Genomic DNA, 22327 nt, shown 5'->3' on the forward strand with positions numbered 1-22327 from the left:
TGTCAGAACTGCTGTAGTACTTTTTCATCAGTTCCTAAAATGGGCAACAGTCCTTCCTCTCTTCCGTAGCCACATAGGGCTTGAAAGTCAAAGCTGAAAACGAGCAGAATTAACAGCATAAGTACAAGCTCTCAGAGAAAACACTACAGAAGGCAGAATTATTTTTAAAGATGATTCAATCTTTTTTTTTTTAATGAAGAGGTTCTGACACTGTAGCACCAACATCATCCTGCTAGGGTGGGCACAACAATAATTTCTAACAATACCAGAAATAATCCACAAAACCGAGAAGAGGTGAGGGGAGCAGATTCAACGTTTGCCAGACTCTAGGAACAACACGTGTCTGGGGTTCGGCACACTCTTAAGAATCACAGAACAAATGTAGAGCAAGAAAAGGAGACCTAGAACAAATATCAGGTTGCCCATACTGAAAGCATTATTTACCAGTTGGATAACAGCATCTACAGTAGAGACTAGGGGAACATCCTTCAGTCTCAGGGTGTCCTTAAAGAGATACTTTACCTCCAAAAATATTTTCTCTCTTTCTCAAAGAATACAATTCCACATCATCCTCAAAAGGTACAGCTGTCTCCTTCTATGGTCCCCATAATGCCAGCCGTGTTCAGTCAACTGAAGAATCAATGAACCGCAAAAGCTGCCTAAAAAGCCAAGCAAGCAAAACTATCAGCTAACCTTTGCAGGACTCACTATATGAAAAATGTGAAATGTAAATGTTTCCTACAAAGTTTGGAGTCATTTGGAAACTTTTAAAAGTGGTAACATTTTGTGAACTTCAACTGCAGGTGCAAATTCTTTCAAAAATGGTTTTCCAAAAAATTATCCTCCAAAAACTTTTTTCTGGACAAGTGAGATTTCTATAAACAAAGCCTACATTTAAGGGGGTTTTCCATATTTTTTAAACTTCACATTCTGGTTTCTGGAGTTCTTGAAAGAAAGACATTGTAGCTTCACACACCTAAAATTAGCATCCAACATTAATGCTGTAAAGAACATGCAATTTCACATTTGATATTGGGGACGCCCTATAAAAAAAACAGAATAGAGAAATACAAATCTTCCAGTGCGAAGCAGGTCAAGCAAGGGGAAATAGGTGTCACAGAAAAGGGAATAAAAAAAAATAAGAAGAGGTGAGATGATTAGATAGGAAGGCTTATAATATATATATTACTTTAGGATGGTGCAATTTAGAGACTTGGCTATGGTTCATTCCATAACAAAATCAGGGGTAAGTCAAATAAATGATGTCCTTAAATGGCTTTTTAAAATCAATGGTTCCATTGAATACATGATTTGAAAAATTATGTAAACCGTCATTTTATATTCCAATTATCTCATTGTATAAAATGAAACACAAGTCATATCAGTAGCTAATCAAATTTAGGTTAGTTATTTTAAAATATGCTATGCTGTCGGTACAAGACTGAACAAAAGTACATTGTTTCAGATGCATCTTATGATGTGGCTAGTGGATGAGGATTAAAACATTTCAAAATGGAACCTCTGACATCCCACCTACTATTGTAGTGTTTAAGAGAACGATTTTTGGAAGCTGCCGAGGCTTAACAGACCAGCAAGAAATCAAAAACTTTCTAAACGGCAATGTACAAGACTGAACGAAAGTAAATTGTTCAAGATGCATTTTGTGATGTGGCTAATGGATGATGATTAAAACATTTCAAAATTGAGCTTCTGACATCCCACCTACGGTTGTAGTGTTTAAGAGAACCATTTTTGGAAGCTGCTGAGGCTTAAAAAAACAAGCAAGAAATCAAAACTTTCAGAAACTGCAATGTGTTAACAACATAAATTCCTGTTCTGGAGATTCAAATATTTTTAAACAGGCAGATGGACAGTACTTTTTCCCTTGAACATGTCAGTGTGTCCTTTATTTATCCATCAAAGCCCATACAGCATCTAAAGCAGATGTGCTGTCTGGGTCTGTCTGTTTCCTTTCCTTACTTCTGACATCATCAGCAGCTCTTCGTCCTTTATCAATCCATGCCTGTACATATGGGTCCGGGTTGAATGTAGTCAATGGTGGGCCAACAAGATTTAGGAACAACAAGGAAGATATAGTTTCTGTATGCAGTGATGCTCGCCCAGACGTGCATATGAGATTCAGTTGAGAAATTCCCTGTTGACACTCCACAGTTGAGATAGAAATTGTATTCACAGTTGCATTCACAGTTGTCAAAAGCTCTTCGTAAGGTTCTTTCACTTCCTTCCCTCCTGAATCTTTATACTCTCTATAGGCTTCAATAGTTTTATGCTTTGCGATGTCAAATCTTTCACAGAGGGATGCAATCTCACTTTCTCCATAAAGAGTAGGTAATTCATGGGGCCAGAATTGTTTATACAGAACTGTAACTTCACTGATTAGGGTGTCAAACTGAGCATTGTCATCAACACCCTCACCACCACCACCACCACCCGTAGATAAACGCTTTCTTAAATTATCTGCAAGACAACAAAAAAATTTCTCATGCTCAACTTTTTTGTTCGTTGTTTTTCCTGCGTGTAAAGTTACACCCTGAAACATGTTTTCTTTTATTGCCTGCTCACATTCTGAAGAATGAATCCCTCGCTGCTCTACCATTGCCTCAAACACTGCTATCTGTTGACAGAGGGCGCGATCTGCATCAATTATTGTGATGTCATGTTTTTGAAGTTCAAGCGATAACTCTGATAATGCTTGTAGTGCATCATATATGATACCAAGATTTGCAATGAACTGTACCGATGACAACTCTCTACTTAAGGCAGTGTACATATTACATGTTGTACTGTCACGGGAAGCATCACCAGCAGCGGCAATAAAGTGCTTGTAAAGAGAAGGATAGGCGTTCCATACAGCTTCAACAGTTCTGCAGCTTGAAGAAACCCAATGAGTATCTATCACTTTACCTATTTTACTAAGTTGGATATGAAGAGCTTCTGCACATTCTTGTAAATGCCAACTATTTTTTAATGATGTGTTAAAAAGAAAATATAGCCTGTCTATAAAGTTTTTGAAACTATTTGTAGCTCTAATGTCTTTCATTACCTCATTGACAATAAGTTCAAGGCGATGTGCTGAGCAGTACCAGACTACAATATTTGGAGCAACTGTTTCCTGTAAAAGCTTCACAACACCACTTTTGCGACCACAAATAACTGACGCGCCATCACAAGTGACTGACACTAGGCATTTTCTTAGAAAGTCTTTGCTTATGTCAACTGGGTGCTTTTTGAGTGCGGACAACAAGCTGTTCACTACGCCTTCAGCAGACAAATCACTCAGGTCAATGAGGTCAACAAAAACATTAGCTGGAGACTTCATTTCAGCTAGCTGCATTCTCAGGTACACAATTAAAAAATGTTTTTTGTTGAATGCAGTGGTCTCATCCAGTAAAAGACCCACTTTAGGAGCTAGAGAAGTTATTTTGGCAAACATCTTTTTTTTCATTTCTGATGATATGTGTTGCTGTATATTCGAGCATGCCACATTTGAGTGCAAAATGCGCCCCATATCCAACCCATTCAATTGCTGGCACTCAATCTCTGCCTCAAATCCAAAGGCTGGCCTGTTCTGTTTCGCATCTTGATAAGCTGTACGGAATACTCTAGATGTTCTTGATAGCTGAACGGACTGGGCTTTTGCGGTTACATGCAATAACGAGTTGCCCTTTGCTTCCTCTAAAATCTTTGCAGCTGTGTTATGTGCTTTAGTCAGTGAATGTTCAGTCATCTTTTTCCGTAAAGACTTTTGTTGCTTTTCTTTATTAGCACCATATGAACATATAGTTGACTCACTCCATTCTCTAGACAACTTTATTCCATGGAATTTCTCTGCACCATTGCAACGACTGACTTTATGACAAATAGCACACCCAAGGGTTGCACCATTAACAATTAACCATGGATACTTCCATGTATAATAATTGTATTGTTCAGGATTCCACCCATTAGGAAGCTTGCATTTCTGAGAAAGGGCTGTATGTTGGTCATCTGATTCTTCGCCAATGATCTTCATTTCTGAATCACTGTCAATCTCGATCTTCACTTGGACCAACCCATCTTCTGGTGGACTACTCTGTGCCATTTCTTCAGTAGGCATGCTGACACTACTACTGGCAGTCTCATCGAGTTTTTTTTCTGCACTTGTCCCACCTGGGCAGTTTGTATCATTCATTTTTAGTAAGACTGTTTTTTAAATACGTTGCACTAGCAGGCTCATTATCCGTGCTGCAACAATCAGCTTAGCTGTCCCCAGATTCTGAAAGATATGACCATGTTGTATTCTGAATACCTTGGGATCTTCTAGGGAAGTGAAAAGCGAAAAAAAAAAAAAAGGACATAATGAGAACCCATTCATATTACTTTATTTCTGCCAAAAGGGCATAAAGTACAATACATCAACATCGAGCATACATTCAATTAGCCCAGTTAAAAACAATCCAATAAATAGAGCTTTACAAAAAAATAACGTAAAAAATTTAAAGTATAAAGTCTGCATGTAAAATCTCAGAAGTAAAAATAAGAATGCTTTCAACAAGAATAATATTTCTAACCCTGGGCAAAGCACTATGCTAGGCTCGCGAAGTTTGCACAACTTCGCACTACGCGAACTGCACGAAGCATAGTGCAAAATTGCGTAGCGTAGCTTAGTGCAGCGGTCATTTTTTGCTTGCCCGCGGTCCTCAATGTCAAGTTACATCCTCGTGAGACTTCTTCCTTGTTCGCGATCAGCAACATCAAGTTGCAGATCGCGTGCATGGAAAATAAACCTCCCGGCGAGATTCTCAACGCGGGGAGGTCAGGTTTCTCATTACGAGTGGTGGCGCAAGCTCACGACCGCGATGAGAAACTACCAGTCCACGTTGAGAAAGCTGCAGCTCAAGTAAAAATCTACTCGAGCAGCAGAAAAGTACAGCTAGCACTGTGCAAGATGTTGTTTTCAATTATTGCACAGTGCCGGATGGTTGTCCGTGCTGTGCAATCATTGAAAACGACATCTTGCACAGTGTGAACATGCTACTACGCAGTTCGCGAAGTGCACTGTGCTTAGCGCTACTTCGCGAACTACGCCCACCACTAAATATTTCATTATTCCCCTCTTCCCTTCTGAGGAAAGACAGACCTCCCTGATTAGCCTGAAAATTGGTTAATACACATCTGGCACAAGCAACCTTATTAAGAACCCTTTGGAAATGTGGTAACGTAAACCACTATAGGAGGAAAAAGCACGAAGATGTTCAAACTTTTTCCTGCTATTTAGACTTTACAAACATATCGCAGCATATGGCAATTGTAGGAAACATGCAGCCTAAATTCGGAAAATATGCAATAAGAAGATGGGTATTCGGGCAGCATTTTTACAGTACAGGTTGGCAAATCTACTTTCTTTGGATTTGGCAGTACGTTTATATTACACATGCCCTATGGTGGCAGATGAGGAGTGGTGTGGCTCACTGGTTAGAGGCGACAGACCCGGAAGCAGAGGACAGCCTGGGAGCAGGGTTCAATTCCCAACGCGGCAGGGTCGTGGACCAGGGTCAGCAGACTCGATAATTCTCGCCTCGGTGCCTACTCTAACCAAGGATCACACTCGGCAACTCTGGGCATTAGCTTGCCTCATCTCCACAACGGCCCCCCACATATGCTGGAGATTCACCTTGCAGATACCCAGTAGGGACCATCTCACAGGGAAAGCCAGGACGGGTTCCCCAGTGGTCTCCAGCGCGGAGATACCCCATGTGGGGTGATTCAGGCGCTTTAAAAGACATCATTACATTACATGTCAAGAGTAGCAAGGTACTTTAAACAGCATCTTTGCAAAACAGACACAAGTACCCGTTCCTGCCCGTGTTGAATAGATCCAGCATTCAGTCTCCCAGTGAAATGCCTTCCTAATGCTCCAATGTCTACCTAGAACCACGTTCAGCAGTAGTGTAATGTAGAAATGGTGTTCATTCCATGTAGTATGGCTTGCAAGACCTCCACAAATTACACCAGTAGGAGAGGAGTCAGCAAGAGGCACATGCAACAAAGCTTGCATCCGGAGGTAGTCCATTGGCATGTCAAAATTTACCACACTGCAAAAAGGAAAGATATGAAGCAAAGTACTCACAACTGCTTCGCAACACTTGCCCTTGCAGCAAACATAAAGGAGGTTTGGTAGAGGAGTTGGCTAGTCCCCGGAATAACATTTCCAGGTATTGAATCCCAAGGTATTCTAGAACATGTCCTAACAAACTATCAATATAGCTGCTATTTCACTACTTGGAGGGCTAAACCTGCAGATCCCTGCAGCACGACCCACTGGGAGCTACATTAGCACCACAAAAGGACTCGCACCCTGCATACAGCATTACTGTTCATTAGGACCTAATGCGGTCAAGGCAGAACAAAGATAGACTGGAGCAGGAGCTCATACCATTGTACAGGGAAATGCACAGTACTTATCACTACAAAAGAATAGTCATATAGCGCATAAATACATTAACCTCTCATGCAAATGGGATACACTGAACAGTTAATGCGCCTGCAAAGCAGCAACCTGCCCCTTATTTGAAAACAGAAGACTGTCATATGGATGCAATTGACAGTTAACTGAAACTCTTATTAAATCTAGTGATGTATTGTTATACGAAGTTTATAATGACTAACTGTTGAACAAAGAGAGGGACACAATAAGATCATAAAAACCCTATTCAGAATATTTCACACACAACAAAATATTTATCAAATGCAGTGTATGTGAACATGTAATTACAGTCATTTTATCAACTTTAAAAAGATGATGGTTTGAGATTGCCAACTTTCAGGATTTGAACCAATGTGAAGTAGACTCAATCAGAATTCACAGCAATGATTTAAGTCACTCGCCAACATACAGGATGATCAAACACTAGCAGGCTTGACCATACGGTGAAGTATTGATCTGGTGTACAAATATAATATGGAACGGTAAACTATTGCATTTCTCTACATACTGAAACTTTTTAGTTAACGGCTGACTGAAGAAGCTGGACAATGCAATAAGTTAACAATAATGAGCCTGAGGTACAGAGACATGGAAAGCAGGTTTATTTTATATTATTTTGAGTTTTTTTATAGCGCAACAAGACCGAGATTAGGGTATCAGAGCGCTTTACCAAAAAAAAAAAAGTCTATGTGTAAAACATTTGCAAAGCAGAGATAGTAGCAAAAAGCATTTTTAACAAATTTCGGCATGTAATAGAGATGGTACTAGCGATGATTTGTTTGGAGTAGTGGGACACCAGTTAGAATACAAATAAGTCACAGAGGTGAAGGTATGATTAAGGCCAGTGTAACAGAACCCTGCAAATCAAACTTCGCTTGTGAAACAGTAACATTTCCCAGACTGCCTTCAGAGTGCGTAGGCTTGAATGGAGCCCCTAGCGCTCCTTCTGGTTTTGAAAGAAGTACCCGGAGGTAACAATCTAGGTTTTGCACATTGACCCTTCAATAATGCAACGTTCGAACAACTTCAGAATTATACTGATCTGTAGAGATACGGCAGTGCATAAAGGATGTAGGGAATATTGGCTGCGGGTTTCCTTTTTAATGCCTTTTGACTTGCCTACCTTTAGTGGTGTGAAACGCACTGGTACCAGCATGCTGCACAGAGGATGGATGCATTCTTTAAGTTGAAGCCCTTTTGCTCTTTCTTACACACACTCACCTAGCACAATTTTTTTATGTACAAGCATTGGCATAGCCAATAGGTCTCGTCTTTGGGACCTTATAAGTGTTTAACCATGCAACAGTTAATGTTGTTACACCAAGGATATTATGCTGCATAACTAAATACTTATAGGGTCCCAAAAGCTAGACCTATTGGCTATGCCAATGCTTGTTTAGGATAGGGGTGACTTCACCAATTTGGGATGTGGCCTTGAGCTAGTGAGACATTGATGATTTTGGTCCAGAGATGGAGATGATATATTGGATGTGGGGTAGGCAGCTAGAAGGTATGGGTTGTTGAAGTGGTTATTAGGTTTGATGGTAGCTAAGGTTTTCGTGAGGTCTCTGGTATCGTAAAGTTTGAAGGTAGACCAGTGAGAGCTATTTTTGGGCAAAGACAGATCAAGTTGATTAGGACTTTAAACTTGAGAGTTCTTCAGGGTAGTTGAGTTAATTGCTGCAGCTCTTAGCTCGAGTTGGAGGGAGTTGGTTTTTGTTGTGAAAAATAAAGAAAATTCTTCACTGCTACGCTGAGAGTTCGATGTCAGGAGCATGGTTTTTGACAATTTGTTAGATTGTTGTTTAAGCATTTTGAAGAGTTTTTTCAGTCAATTTTTGGCAGTGTCTTGTTCTGATCAGAAGAAGTCTTTTTTTGATTGTAGGATATTCTTGTTGAAGGAGTTTCTAGATTTCCCGAGTACTTTGAGTTGGGGGGTGTTGTCTCCATTTACATTCAGTTAATCTTTGTTTACGCCTCTCTTCGTTTAGGGTTAGTTGAACCATCGGTTTTTGTCTTTGTCCAGTATTCTTTTGAGTTTTCGGGGCGCTTCAAGGTTAAAGACTTTGTTCATCGTGGAGTTGTAGTGAGCCTTGAGGTCATTGTTGTCTGACATGTTATTGGGAGGAGTGAGAGCTTTCTCACAGTGAGAAGCTAGGTTGTTTCAGTTGAGGTTTTCATGTCTCTTATCCAGTGTTTAGGCTTGACTATCTGCGGGTGAGATTTCTGTCTAGCGGAGGGAATTTGGAAAGTAATAATGGATGGTCTGGCCAATAACAAGGAGCAATCGAGATGGAATCAATTGTTTTTTCTAATTATTTAATCATGTGTAGCACCTTTGGAGTGAGTGGGCTTTCGATGGATTGGATCAAGAAATGGTCCGTTAGGAAGATTTTGATAGCGTTGACCTGCTTGTCTAGGGGGTCTCCCCAATGGAGTTTGAAGTTGCCAAGGAATCTGTCATTGGAACGAGGGGGTCGAGTGTGTTATAATGATTTCCATAAGTTGGTCTGTGAATAGAGCGTTCTTACCTGGGGTGTGTTAGAGTATATGTATTATGTGGAAAGTTATCTGAGGATTTTAAGTGAATTCTGAGGTATTCAAAGGACTCCAGGGGGTTCAGAGTGAAAGTTTGAGATAGTGATCAATGTATGCAGGCAATGCCTCCGCCTTCTTTATGATGCATGTCTAGTCTTATGATGTTCTAGTTTGGAGGGACTAGACGGTCTAGGCATGGGGAGGAAGAATCTGTGAGCCAAGTTTCCGTGAGGATGATTACATCCATTTTCAGTTCAGAATGAGGACGGCGATGTCAGAGGTGTGTTTTTGGGCTGAGCGGCAATTTAATAGGAGGCCGGAGATCTGGTTTGAGGCATTCTTTAATGCAGGTTCGTGAATATCTGAAGTAGGGGTTATTGTTTGAAGATTATTCGAATTTATCGTTCTATGATTCGGATGAGATGTTCTGTTAGGGTTGATGGGGACTGGGAGAATAGAGAATTCCTCCTTAAATGTGATGGGGCAAGAAGTAAGGAGTAGCATTTTCGTAGAGACAAAGTAATGTTTGATTTCCAATTCCTTTAACCCCTTCCACGCTCATGACTAGCTGGGCTCGTCATGGTGTAGCCTCCTCGCACGCCGATGACGAGCCAAGCTCGTCATGTAACATGGGTTTTTAAAAATCTCAGCATACGGCCGTAATTACAATAGCGCCCATGAGGTTGAGTAGTTGAGATGTTTGTGTGTACGTAAAAAGTTGTTTCTTCAGATGCAGTGGGATAGTGTCTATAACAATGTTGGCTGTAACTAGAGATTTTTGCAGATGATGGAATTTAGGGAGGCAGTTTTCTGCGAGTTGTAAGATGCTTTTGATTTCGAACGGCTAGGGCAGTCGACTTCGAATCTGGGGAAGTGGGGTCGCGTCTCGGCATGGACGCTGAACATCCTGTGATTCTGGGCAAATAACTTAATCTCCCCGATTCGGGTCAAGTTTGCGGTATATAAAACTGCAAAATAAAGAAATAAAGGTTTGTGAGGGTTTTGAGTGCGTCTAGTTCAGATTGGTAAGAGGGGGAGGCAGGATTGTTGCTAAGAGAGGGCTGGGGGTAGTATTGCTGGATGGTTCGAAGACTATGGCGGTGGTGTGGTAGGTAGGAGTGGATGAGAGAAAGGTAGTCGAAGATGATTGGGGAGTGTGCAAGTTCGGGGCTTTTTTACGATTTGCAAAAATAGGCTGGTCATGGGGAGTTTCTCAAGTGGTGGGGGAAGGGTTGTGGAGGGGGAGAGGGTTATGGCGCATGGGGTAGTGTTGGAATGTGTATATGAGGAGGGACGGTGATAGGGTATTAGGGATGAAACAGTGTTGATGCTTCTGGTGAGGGTTCTCTGGAAGGGTGTCCGTGAAATGGGTTCTAAAGGGGCGAGTTGTTCTCGTTTCTTTCAAAGGTTCTGGGTGGGGGGGGGGGGGGGGGGGGAAAGAGTAGGGGGGGTGAAGGTCGATGAGGTTCAGGAGAAGTGGGGAAAAAAGGAATGGTTAGGTCCTGAGGGCCATTAGGAGGACTGTTGGTGAACGATTTTAGTGTATGAAAGCATGTGTCGAATAATTCTAGACCCATGTTGGCAACTTGAATAAGAACAATACCATTTTTGTAGGAAGTTATATTAAGGGTGGCTCTAATGTGTGGGTGCCATTGTAATCCTGGTCCCGTAGGGAATATTTTTCTTGCAATGAATGATTAGTAGCTTGGAGAAGGCAGTATGCCATTTAACAACAGTACAGGGCCTAGCGCAAGTCAGCTGAACCATCCCAAGCAGAAATCTTGCAAATGATCCACAGATTAAGACTGGCATTAGAAGCAAAAATAGATACTATTGCCACTGAAGTAAATCTATTCAGAACTGAACTTGGGGAAAGTCTTAGAAAGAGCCCACAAAACAGAAATGCAGATTTGTAACTTTCAGACAATCCAAGTGGTACAAACTAGAGAACATCGCTGTGAGAGCTCGTGAAACGACTGAAATAGGAGCAGAACAACAAAATGCACTTCCTACAGTGCCTAGAGAAAGCAAAGGGGCTCTAGCTAGATCTCTCTGAAATATTAACAGCCAGGAAACAAACAGGCATATCAGCTTTTTTCTCTATTGAAAGTGCACGGAAGACTGGTTCCTCCTCTCAAACCAGGTACACCCCGAGTGTCATCACACATGTTCAATTTCTGTAACAGAAATGCAATCCTACAAGAAAGAAGAGTACATACTGCTTTGAAGATCTCAAGATGATGATGATGATTTCCCCATAGTACATTCAGACATTAAAATAACAGTGCAAGTGTTTTAGACGCTGTTAAATATTATGCACCATAATGAAATACATCTGTAGCTCAGCCCATCCAGTTCACTTAAAGGTTTCCAGTTTAACTCCACTGCTCTCTCCTGCCCAGAATAATGTCAGTAACTCATCTGCTTCTTTGAATACTTATTTCAGGATGGGGCGCACCAGTCCCTGCATGATGTATATTCATAAGTGCAGCAGTTCCACTGTTAGGTGTCACCTAAGACAGTCAGTCTTAGTAGACAGTGGGTTTACAGTCTTCTCATTACTCATCATTGGCTGTTTGTTGTCACTCATTTGCATGATTGTTATTGGCCTGTGTGCGTGGGCTATCATTCCTCTTTTTGGGTTTACCCCTCCCCGTAGCATGGACGCATTACTGTGTACTTCCTCTTCGAGTGAGGTGTTACTTTTTCCTCTTCATTCACGTACTTACGCATGTGTTTCAAACTGTTTCCCTCGTGTGCTTCTCTCACCTGTCGTCCATGCACTTATCTTCTACTCGCCATGTTGCCCGTGTTCCCCACTGTGTACTGAGAGTACATACATTTTTGCCAAGTGCACCTCCCAATCAGTTCAACATTGTTGTCTTTCATGTAATAACCCCACCTGTGCACCCATGATTCTTCCCGCACCCACATTGCTTCCGCCTAAATTGTTGATTTCACCCTCCACCCGCTTTTTTCAAAAAATGCATAATTGCAATTTCCCCCTCCTTTTTGTTACCAATTCAACTTTATTAGTAACTAAAAAGGGGGAGGGGCACTATAAGCCATAGAAAATGCATAGTGATGCTGTGCCTATGGCTAAAATCACTGGCCAAGCCAATAGGTCCGGAAAGGCAAGATCTATTGCCTTTGTCAAGGCTTGTTGCCATTGCAACCCTCCCTACAGCAGAGAGGGATATTTTGTGTTCCAGAATTAAATTACTTTTTCAACCCCCAAGGTCCTTTTCTCATTACAAGGAATCTGCTATTCAGTATCATGCACTACTTAAATCCTCAGAAAACGGAAGCAGTCCGTTTCTCATTGCATTCGTAGATCAAGGTAAAAGTGACTATCATGATGTAGTAAACTACCCATATGTTGCATGTCTCAATGTACACACCTAAAGATGCATCAAACATTTCAAGCTCTTATAGGGGGAAGTGGTATGGGTTTGATGGGTTCTCGTTAGAAAAAAACTAGGGTATTATCAGCATACTTCGATACTATGAGCATCAGAGCACCTATCGCAATTGGCCAACACACATCGGAGAAGGCATGATAGGGGATCTATCACAGGGAATAATAGTAGGCGGAGGAGGGGACATCTGGTCTCGACCTTTGGCCTACACTCCGGACAGCTACATGGGCAATTAGTCTATCCAGATCTCATTTTCTTCATGACTAATGTGTAAAAAAAATAAAATTAAAAAAAAAAAATACGCTCTGTTACTGAATGCTTTCTCTACATCAATTAGTGGAGAATTGTGGCTCACTGGTTAGAGCAGGCAGACCCTGAAGCAGAGGTCAGACCCGGGACCAAGGTTCAATTCCCGACGCGGCAGGGTCTTGAGCTCAAATGTCCATGGACTCCATAATTCTCGCTTCGGTGCCTGACCTAATAATGGGTTCACACTCTGCAACTCTGGGCATTAAGCTTGCTTAATCTCCACAACGGCCCCCCCCCCCCGCGGCGGGATGCCTGGCTTTCACCTTGGGGATGCCCTGTAGGGGCTATCTCACAGGGAAAAGCCAGGACGGGTTCCCAGGGCAAGCGCGGAGATACCCCTCGGGGGTCGATTCTGGCGCTATATAAGAAACATAATAATAATTACACCTGAAGCAAAGTTGATGCCAGTCTTTTCTACTTGGGGCAGGATATGTCAGATGTCCTCAGTTTTGCATAGTGGTACAAAGCTCCAATGATCAGAGTGAATTAGGTCTTATATTACCTTAACGACTTGGGTGGAGACTGTCTTACTTCATATTTAAGTGTCTGTATTTGTAACAACTAGAGGTATATTGGGTGATCTTTGGAGCACTACTTCCACTCACGGACCCTGGACTGAGCTAAACCTCCAGCAACCCACCAAGCAGAATACATGTAAGAAATTGATAGATTTCCATGGGTAGCCAGTCACTACCTGGGGCTTTGCCTCTTCGGGTTTTCTACAGCACAGAACAATTTCTCCTTAGGGGTGTTTCCAGGACTTCACACTGGTCGACCATGCCAGGGAAGTTCACAAAACACTAGCAGCTCTGTACTGGGCTAAGATGGCTGCGCAAGTACCAACCTGGCAATTAAGTTGTGAGACCTGTTAATTCCTCTTTGCATCATAGTGTAGGTACTGTCTGTTATGGAGTACAAGAAGTAGACTCTTCTCTCCCCATGGCAATACTGCATGTACATACATTTGCCAAGCACATCTGCTTTCCTAGCGCACTTTTAATTTAAAGTGTCTGTCCTCGCATCACAGTCCAGACATGTGAGGCTTTGTCCATGCGTGGCGATAGTCTTTTGATGCTTGATGCAGTTGATCTACAGTCCTCTCATACTATTGTCTTAATGCTTCCTATTCAGTTGCCTTGGTAAAATCATGACCCTAGGCTAGTTAAGATGTATTGATCTACAATTTCTCTGAAAAGGGTATTGCCTAGTGGTACTTCTGGCAGCAGGGAGCAATGAACGTAGGCAGTCATCTCTAGAACGCAGCTCGCAAGGGCGAATGATCTAGTATTTGGCTATGTAGGGAACCTCCTCATATTTATATTGCTTGATCTGGTAAAAAAAAGTACCCTTTCTTTATGGCTTAGTGTGGCCTTCCCTTTTCATTACTCATAGCAGTGACACTGACGTATCGTTTGGAGGCAGGGAGAATGGTGTCCAGATGTGCAGTCGCATGTCTATATACATATATACACACACATACATATACATATATATATACATATATATATATACACACACATATACATACACATACATATGTATGTATGTATCTATAAAAACGAAAGTATGTATGTCTGTCTGTTTGTCCTTTATGCATTACTACACCATTCATCCGATCGGCATGAAACTTTGGGAAGTTGTTGAGTACACTCCCGCGAAGGTTTCTGGCCAAAAAAAAAGAGGGGGCGTGGCTTGGACGCCGGAGAAATGGCGGCGTAATTCTGTCCTCCTCCAGGCAGCTGCGATTTTTGGCCAACAAAGAGCTGCAAACTGACTCCATTCCGGACCAAAGCAGGCATTTAGCTGTCAGAACATCAGACCTGGCGATGCAGTGAATTTGAGCCGAATCCGTACGAGGGAAACGGAGAAAATCGACCTTCTGCCCGGACCGCAGACCGTGACGGAGCCTGAACCCGGCTACATCCACGAGGCCTCCCGAAGCACCGGACCCGTCTCTTCACAGTGCGAGGGAATGCTCGCTCAACGCGATACACGGCTCCAAGTTACCGTACTACAGCAGCTAAGTCGTGAGTAAATGGTGCTTGCAGTCAGTTTGTTGGCAAATGTGCAAATGTGAAGGAAAGCAGAGCGGGAATCAACCGTTTAAAATGGCGGTTTGCCGGCGCAATTAATGTCGCGCTCGAGTCACCCTGCGCTCGCTGCTGTGGTCACTGCTTGGCTGATATGAAGGTCCACGCTTGAAGGACTTCCTGCAAACAATTAACGCTCCCGCTCGTGTGCACTGGCTAAATGTAATGCTGCAATCAATACTCTGACAAGTTTGAGTGTCTGCCGAGCCGATACACGCGTCTGCCAGTGCCCCACTAATGACTCAATTTCAATGCAGAAGCCTGATTGCTTATAAAGACACCGGTGACCCGAGACCAATATATGTGGACATGATCTGTAAACTTCGCCTCGTGTACGCGCTGGTTATGTTGGTTGTGTAGCCATTAACAGAGAGACACCCCACGCGCTGTGCAAAATGGCGGCTCCTACCGATGTGTGTTCATGTGGGGCTCTGCATCCAGTGTACCTGTAATGCAAACATATCCTTCCCGTCAGTAAAACGCTATTCACTACTCACGATTACCTACATAAGGTAAGGCTAATTAACTATGCGCTGCCATACATTGACACAACACGACCCAAAATCAGCGCAGTGATGTTTGTGGACCCCAAGGTGAAAGCTGTTGTCTATAAACTCTGCTCTGTGGCGCACGCTGATGGAAGGTGCTACAACAGTGATCCCGGATCAGTCCATTCATTAGGATACAAAGGCATTGGCAATACCCCAGCAAATAAGTTAAGAATGGGGGGACAAAGATAATGGTAAAACTTCTAAGCGTCTGAAATCTGATCCACCGACGCCAGTCAAAGGGAAAAAAGAAATAGCAGAAGCAATGGAGACTATCCTAAGCAGACTGGAAGAAGTTAAGGATTTAGCCAAGTCCACCAAAGAGGAGGTTGTTGCGGTTCGACAGGATATAAAGGGACATCAACTCGAGGGCTGACGGAGTCTGAGAGCAAAATAAGTAAACTGGAAGACTCTGAAAATAGAACCTGTGGAGCCATCAAGAATCTCACCCTGTGCTCGGATCATCTTGTGAGGAAAGTTGCAGAATTGGAGGACAGAAATAGGAGGGGGAACCTGAGAATCTTTGGAATGCCAGAAAAATCGGAGGAACCCCATGGATCATGCATACCCTTCCTTGAGCAGTGGTTTACACAGGCCACAAATCTAACCTTCACCCAGCCACTGGAGTTCGATAGGGCACATAGAGTGCGGGGCGAATTACTAAGGATCAGAAAGGCCAGAGAGCAATAGTGTGCAAGCCGCTAAGATATCAACACACGGAGCAGATACTTACCTTCGTTCGTAAACATAACCATGTACTATGGAAAGGCCACAAAATCTTCATTTCACAGGACTTCAGTGAAGAGACTATGAAAATCAGGAAAGCCTTCCTTGCAGTGAGACCACAACTGAAGTCACTTGGTTACATGTATGGCTTTATTGGCCAGACAAAGTTCAAAGTAACAATACAGGGTGTAACTCATTTGTTCTCTGAACCACAAAATTACGACACCAGCTGTTCACCCAAGGGGACGGCAATATGGAAGTCTCCCCTTCGGCCCAACTGAGCGCTTCTGCATCCGGCCTTGGATGAGCTTTTGAGTATCCGGTACTAGTAGACCCATGTTCCCTGGCTCCGCATAGTCCACCTTGACTAATCTGAGCTTGGGTGACTTCGCTCTGCACTATGTTCAGTATGTTCCGTTTGCTTAAGGTCCTTGGTTTTCGTCACTACTTAATGGGTATGATCCATGCTGTACCCTCAACCTGTTAGCTACATTGACCGGAAATGGCGCCTGGTAGGTCGCCACAGCTATGCTTGTGCATTTAGTATAATCTCTCTGGAACCTGTTACACAAGTTATTTTTTAGATTGCTATGCTAGTGGTCTTGTGTTTCAACAGTAACATAATATGTTGTAGCTTTATTATGTAGTACACCTCCTAGGTTTTACGTACATTCATGACACTCCATCCGCTATTACTGATGTACCTTGTTCCCGCTGCTACAATCACTATAGTGGCCTTTGCTGAGTTCACTGACACAGCGTTAATGTTATATCTCGTTGTCTGCATAATTGTTTCACTTTTGATCTAAAATGTGTTTTGCAGCTCCTGCGATTAATAGTCTTGAGTGAGCTGCTTGGAGGCGGCCTCGCGGTCGTTCCCGAGTCGCCATGTTCCTTTTCTATTATTGGGGTGGGAGGGGGGTTTGTAGGGGTGAGGGGGGGGGGGGATTGTTTTTACATTTCCTGCATTTTGTGTACTGTTGTGCCTTGTTTTTCCGAATTTGCAACCTAATGTGCTTCTTGGAACCAGTGTGTCTCTTGCTCTTGCCAACATTGTCTCCTGCGTAGTGCTGCTCCACCGGGGCCCAGTCCAAAACGCGTCTTTTAATACTAATACAACTCAATGTAGTAAGTTAGAATGTTTCACGCAAGATAGTTAATGGCTCCTACTATAGACACCCCGATAGGGACGACAACCATAGCTAACCTTAAATTACTCTCACTGAATGTGAAGGGTTTGACCCAACCGATTAAACGACAAAAAGTGCTCGATTATCTCCGTAGACAACACGGAGACATAGCCCTATTACAAGAAACGAAGCTGGAGGCGAAACACTTTCACACCCTACGTAACAAGTTCTTTATTGAAGTGGTAGGTTCCGGAGCCGTGTCTAAGACAAGCATTGGAAATGCAATAGGTCTCGCAGCATTAGAGTTAGTGCTTTTAGAATTGTTTATGGGTTTTTTTGTAAATCTTTAGCATTTTTGTTTCCTGTAGCCAATGCTAAATAATTACAAATAAAAAAAGCCATAAACAATTCTAAAAGCTCTAACTCAAATGCTCCGAGACCTATTGCACTGTGTGAGGGTGAGGGGGTTGAGGGTGAGTGAGTGAGGGTGAGTGAGTGAGGGTGAGTGAGTGAGGGTGAGTGAGTGAGGGTGAGTGAGTGAGGGTGAGTGAGTGAGGGTGAGTGAGTGAGGGTGAGTGAGTGAGGGTGAGTGAGTGAGGGTGAGTGAGTGAGGGTGAGTGAGTGAGGGTGAGTGAGTGAGGGTGAGTGAGTGAGGGTGAGTGAGTGAGGGTGAGTGAGTGAGGGTGAGTGAGTGAGGGTGAGTGAGTGAGGGTGAGTGAGTGAGGGTGAGTGAGTGAGGGTGAGTGAGTGAGGGTGAGTGAGTGAGGGTGAGTGAGTGAGGGTGAGTGAGTGAGGGTGAGTGAGGGTGAGTGAGGGTGAGTGAGGGTGAGTGAGGGGTGAGTGAGGGTGAGTGAGGGTGAGTGAGGGTGAGTGAGGGTGAGTGAGGGTGAGTGAGGGTGAGTGAGGGTGAGTGAGGGTGAGTGAGGGTGAGTGAGGGTGAGTGAGGGTGAGTGAGGGTGAGTGAGGGTGAGTGAGGGTGAGTGAGGGTGAGTGAGGGTGAGTGAGGGTGAGTGAGGGTGAGTGAGGGTGAGTGAGGGTGAGTGAGGGTGAGTGAGGGTGAGTGAGGGTGAGTGAGGGTGAGTGAGGGGTTGAGGGTGAGTGAGGGTGAGTGAGGGTGAGTGAGGGGTTGAGGGTGAGTGAGGGTGAGTGAGGGTGAGTGAGGGGTTGAGGGTGAGTGAGGGTGAGTGAGGGGTTGAGGGTGAGTGAGGGTGAGTGAGGGTGAGTGAGGGTGAGTGAGGGTGAGTGAGGGGTTGAGGGTGAGTGAGGGTGAGTGAGGGGTTGAGGGTGAGTGAGGGTGAGTGAGGGTTGAGGGTGAGTGAGGGGTTGAGGGTGGGTGAGTGAGGGTGAGTGAGGGTGAGTGAGGGTGAGTGAGGGTGAGTGAGGGTGAGTGAGGGTGAGTGAGGGTGAGTGAGGGTGAGGGTGGGTGAGTGAGGGTGAGTGAGGGTGAGTGAGGGTGAGTGAGGGTGAGTGAGGGTGGGTGAGGGTGGGTGAGGTGGGTGAGGGTGGGTGAGGGTGGGTGAGGGTGGGTGAGGGTGGGTGAGGGTGGGTGAGGGTGGGTGAGGGTGAGTGAGGGGTGGGGTGAGTGAGGGGTTGAGGGTGAGTGAGGGGTTGAGGGTGAGTGAGGGGTTGAGGGTGAGTGAGGGTGAGTGAGGGTGAGTGAGGGTGAGTGAGGGTGAGTGAGGGTGAGTGAGGGTGAGTGAGGGGTTGAGGGTGAGTGAGGGGTTGAGGGTGAGGGAGGGGTTGAGGGTGGGTGAGTGAGGGGTTGAGGGAGGGTGAGTGAGGGTGAGTGAGGGTGAGTGAGGGTGAGTGAGGGTGAGTGAGGGTGGGTGAGGGTGGGTGAGGGTGGGTGAGGTGGGTGAGGGTGGGTGAGGGTGGGTGAGGGTGGGTGAGGGTGGGTGAGGGTGGGTGAGGGTGGGTGAGGGTGGGTGAGGGTGAGTGAGGGTTGAGGGTGAGTGAGGGGTTGAGGGTGAGGGAGGGTTGAGGGTGGGTGAGTGAGGGGTTGAGGGAGGGTGAGTGAGGGTGAGTGAGGGTGAGTGAGGGTGAGTGAGGGTGAGTGAGGGTGGGTGAGGGTGGGTGAGGGTGGGTGAGGGTGGGTGAGGGTGGGTGAGGGTGGGTGAGGTGGGTGAGGGTGGGTGAGGGTGGGTGAGGGTGGGTGAGGGTGGGTGAGGGTGGGTGAGGGTGAGTGAGGGGGTTGAGGGTGAGTGAGGGGTTGAGGGTGAGTGAGGGTGAGGTGAGTGAGGGTTGAGGGTGAGTGAGGGGTTGAGGGTGAGTGAGGGGTTGAGGGTGAGTGAGGGGTGAGGGTTTTATGGTGAGTGAGGGGGTGAGTGTGAGTTAGGGTGAGGGGTTGGTGGGTGAGTGAGGGTGAGTGTGAGTGAGGTGAGTGAGGTGAGTGTGAGTCTAGGGTGAGGGGTTGAGGGTGGGTGAGGGTGAGGGTGAGTGAGGGGAGGTGAGGGGGAGTGAGGGGGGAGGGGAGTGAGGGGAGTGAGGGGGAGTGAGGGGGAGTGAGGGGGAGGGGGAGTGAGGGGGAGTGAGGGGGAGTGAGAGAGGGTGAGTGGGGGTGAGGGGGGGTGAGGGGGTGAGGGGGTGAGGGGGTGAGGGTGAGGGGGTGAGGGTGAGGGGGTGAGGGGGTGAGGGGGTGAGGTGAGGGTGAGGGTGAGGGGGTGAGGGTGAGGGTGAGGGGGTGAGGGTGAGTGTGAGGTGAGGGTGAGGGTGAGGGGGTGAGGGTGAGGGTGAGGGGGTGAGGGTGAGTGAGTGAGGGTGAGAGAGTGAGGGTGAGTGAGGGTGAGTGAGTGAGGGGAGTGAGAGAGTGAGTGAGGGTGAGGAGGGGAGGGAGGGGTGAGGGAGGAGGAGGGTGAGGGGGCGAGGGGGTGAGGGGGTGAGGGTGAGGGGGTGAGGGTGAGGGGGGTGAGGGGGTGAGGGTGAGGGTGAGGGGGTGAGGGTGAGGGGGTGAGGGGTTGAGCGTGATAGTTTGAGCTGTGAGGGGTTGAGCGTGAGGGGTTGAGCGTGAGGGGTTGAGCGTGAGGGGTTGAGCGTGAGGGGTTGAGCGTGAGGGGTTGAGCGTGAGGGTTGAGCGTGAGGGTTGAGCGTGAGGGGTTGAGCGTGAGGGGTTGAGCGTGAGGGGTGAGCGTGAGGGTTGAGGTGAGGGTTGAGCGTGAGGGTTGAGCGTGAGGGGTGGGTGAGGGGTTGAGCGTGAGGGGTTGAGCGTGAGGGGTTGAGCGTGAGGGGTTGAGCGTGAGGGGTGAGCGTGAGGGTTGAGCGTGAGGGTTGAGCGTGAAGGGTTGAGCGTGAGGGGTTGAGCGTGAGGGGTTGAGCGTGAGGGGTTGAGCGTGAGGGGTTGAGCGTGAGGGGTTGAGCGTGAGGGGTTGAGCGTGAGGGTTGAGCGTGAGGGGTTGAGCGTGAGGGGTTGAGCGTGAGGGGTTGAGCGTGAGGGGTTGAGCGTGAGGGGTTGAGCGTGAGGGGTTGAGCGTGAGGGGTTGAGCGTGAGGGGTTGAGCGTGAGGGGTTGAGCGTGAGGGGTTGAGCGTGAGGGTTGAGCGTGAGGGGTTGAGCGTGAGGGGTTGAGCGTGAGGGGTTGAGCGTGAGGGGTTGAGCGTGAGGGGTTGAGCGTGAGGGGTTGAGCGTGAGGGGTTGAGCGTGAGGGGTTGAGCGTGAGGGGTTGAGCGTGAGGGGTTGAGCGTGAGGGGTTGAGCGTGAGGGGTTGAGCGTGAGGGGTTGAGCGTGAGGGGTTGAGCGTGAGGGGATGAGGGTGAGGGGTTGAGGGTGAGGGGTGAGGGTGAGGGGTTGAGGGTGAGGGGTTGAGGGTGAGGGGTTGAGGGTGAGGGGTTGAGGGTGAGGGGTTGAGGGTGAGGGGTTGAGGGTGAGGGGTTGAGGTTGAGGGTGAGGGGTTGAGGGTGAGGGGTTGAGGGGTTGAGGGTGAGGGGTTGAGGGTGAGGGGTTGAGGGTGAGGGTTGAGGGTGAGGGGTTGAGGGTGAGGGGTTGAGGGTGAGGGGTTGAGGGTGAGGGGTTGAGGGTGAGGGGTTGAGGGTGAGGGGTTGAGGGTGAGGGGTTGAGGGTGAGGGGTTGAGGGTGAGGGGTTGAGGGTGAGGGGGTGAGGGGTTGAGGGTGAGGGGTTGAGGGTGAGGGGTTGAGGGTGAGGGGGTGAGGGTGAGGGGTTGAGGGTGAGGGGGTGAGGGTGAGGGGGTGAGGGTGAGGGGGTGAGGGTGAGGGGGTGAGGGTGAGGGGGTGAGGGTGAGGGGGTGAGGGGGTGAGGGTGAGGGGGTGAGGGGGTGAGGGGGTGAGGGCGAGTGAGGGTGAGGGGGTGAGGGGGTGAGGGTGAGGGGTTGAGGGTGAGTGAGTGAGGGTGAGTGAGGGTGAGGGCCCGATGGGAGAGAGCAGCCAGGATGGAAGAGAGTGTGAGAGAAATGGCAGGATGAGAGAGAGATGGCAGGATGGGAGAGAGAGATGTCAGGAAGGGAGAGAGAGATGTCAGGAAGGGAGAGAGAGATGGCCGGATGGGAGAGAGTGTGAGAGAAATGTCAGGATGTGAGAGAGATGTCAGGATGTGAGAGAGATGGCAGGATAGGAGGATAGGCGAGAGGGCGTCAGGCAGACAGAGAGAGAGAGTGGGAGGAGCAGTGACTCTGTTACAGACAGATCGAGGGAAGAAGGGAGAGAGGTGAGGGGAGGGAGAAACGGCGGCCGCGATTACTGACACTTCAGGAGAGAGGGCGCGTGAGGAGAGCTGAGGGTGAGTGAGTGAGGGTGAGTGAGGGTGAGGGCCCGATGGGAGAGAGCAGCCAGGATGGGAGAGAGTGTGAGAGAAATGGCAGGATGAGAGAGAGATGGCAGGATGGGAGAGAGAGATGTCAGGAAGGGAGAGAGATGGCAGGATGGGAGAGAGAGATGGCCGGATGGGAGAGAGTGTGAGAGAAATGTCAGGATGTGAGAGAGATGTCAGGATGTGAGAGAGATGGCAGGATAGGAGGATAGGCGAGAGGGCGTCAGGCAGACAGAGAGAGAGAGAGAGTGGGAGGAGCAGTGACTCTGTTACAGACAGATCGAGGGAAGAAGGGAGAGAGGTGAGGGGAGGGAGAAACGGCGGC

At 46.7% G+C, this 22327-nt stretch overlaps 1 protein-coding gene across 1 annotated transcript in view; it reads right to left on the reverse strand.

Annotated features, from left to right (window-relative positions):
• Positions 1 to 1381: 1381 nt before the first annotated feature.
• Positions 1382 to 22327, reverse strand: part of LOC147701711 (E3 SUMO-protein ligase KIAA1586-like) — a 57452-nt gene continuing 36506 nt past the window's right edge. Inside the window, exon 2 of the mRNA XM_086930337.1 lies at positions 1382 to 4320. Coding sequence (XP_086786463.1) covers positions 1907 to 4192 — 2286 coding nt within the window. The 5' untranslated portion in view covers positions 4193 to 4320 and the 3' untranslated portion in view covers positions 1382 to 1906. The remainder of the gene's footprint in view (positions 4321 to 22327) is intronic.

Source organism: Lissotriton vulgaris, chromosome 7 (assembly GCF_964263255.1).
Source record: "Lissotriton vulgaris chromosome 7, aLisVul1.2, whole genome shotgun sequence".
In the NCBI taxonomy this organism is placed as follows: domain Eukaryota; kingdom Metazoa; phylum Chordata; class Amphibia; order Caudata; family Salamandridae; genus Lissotriton; species Lissotriton vulgaris.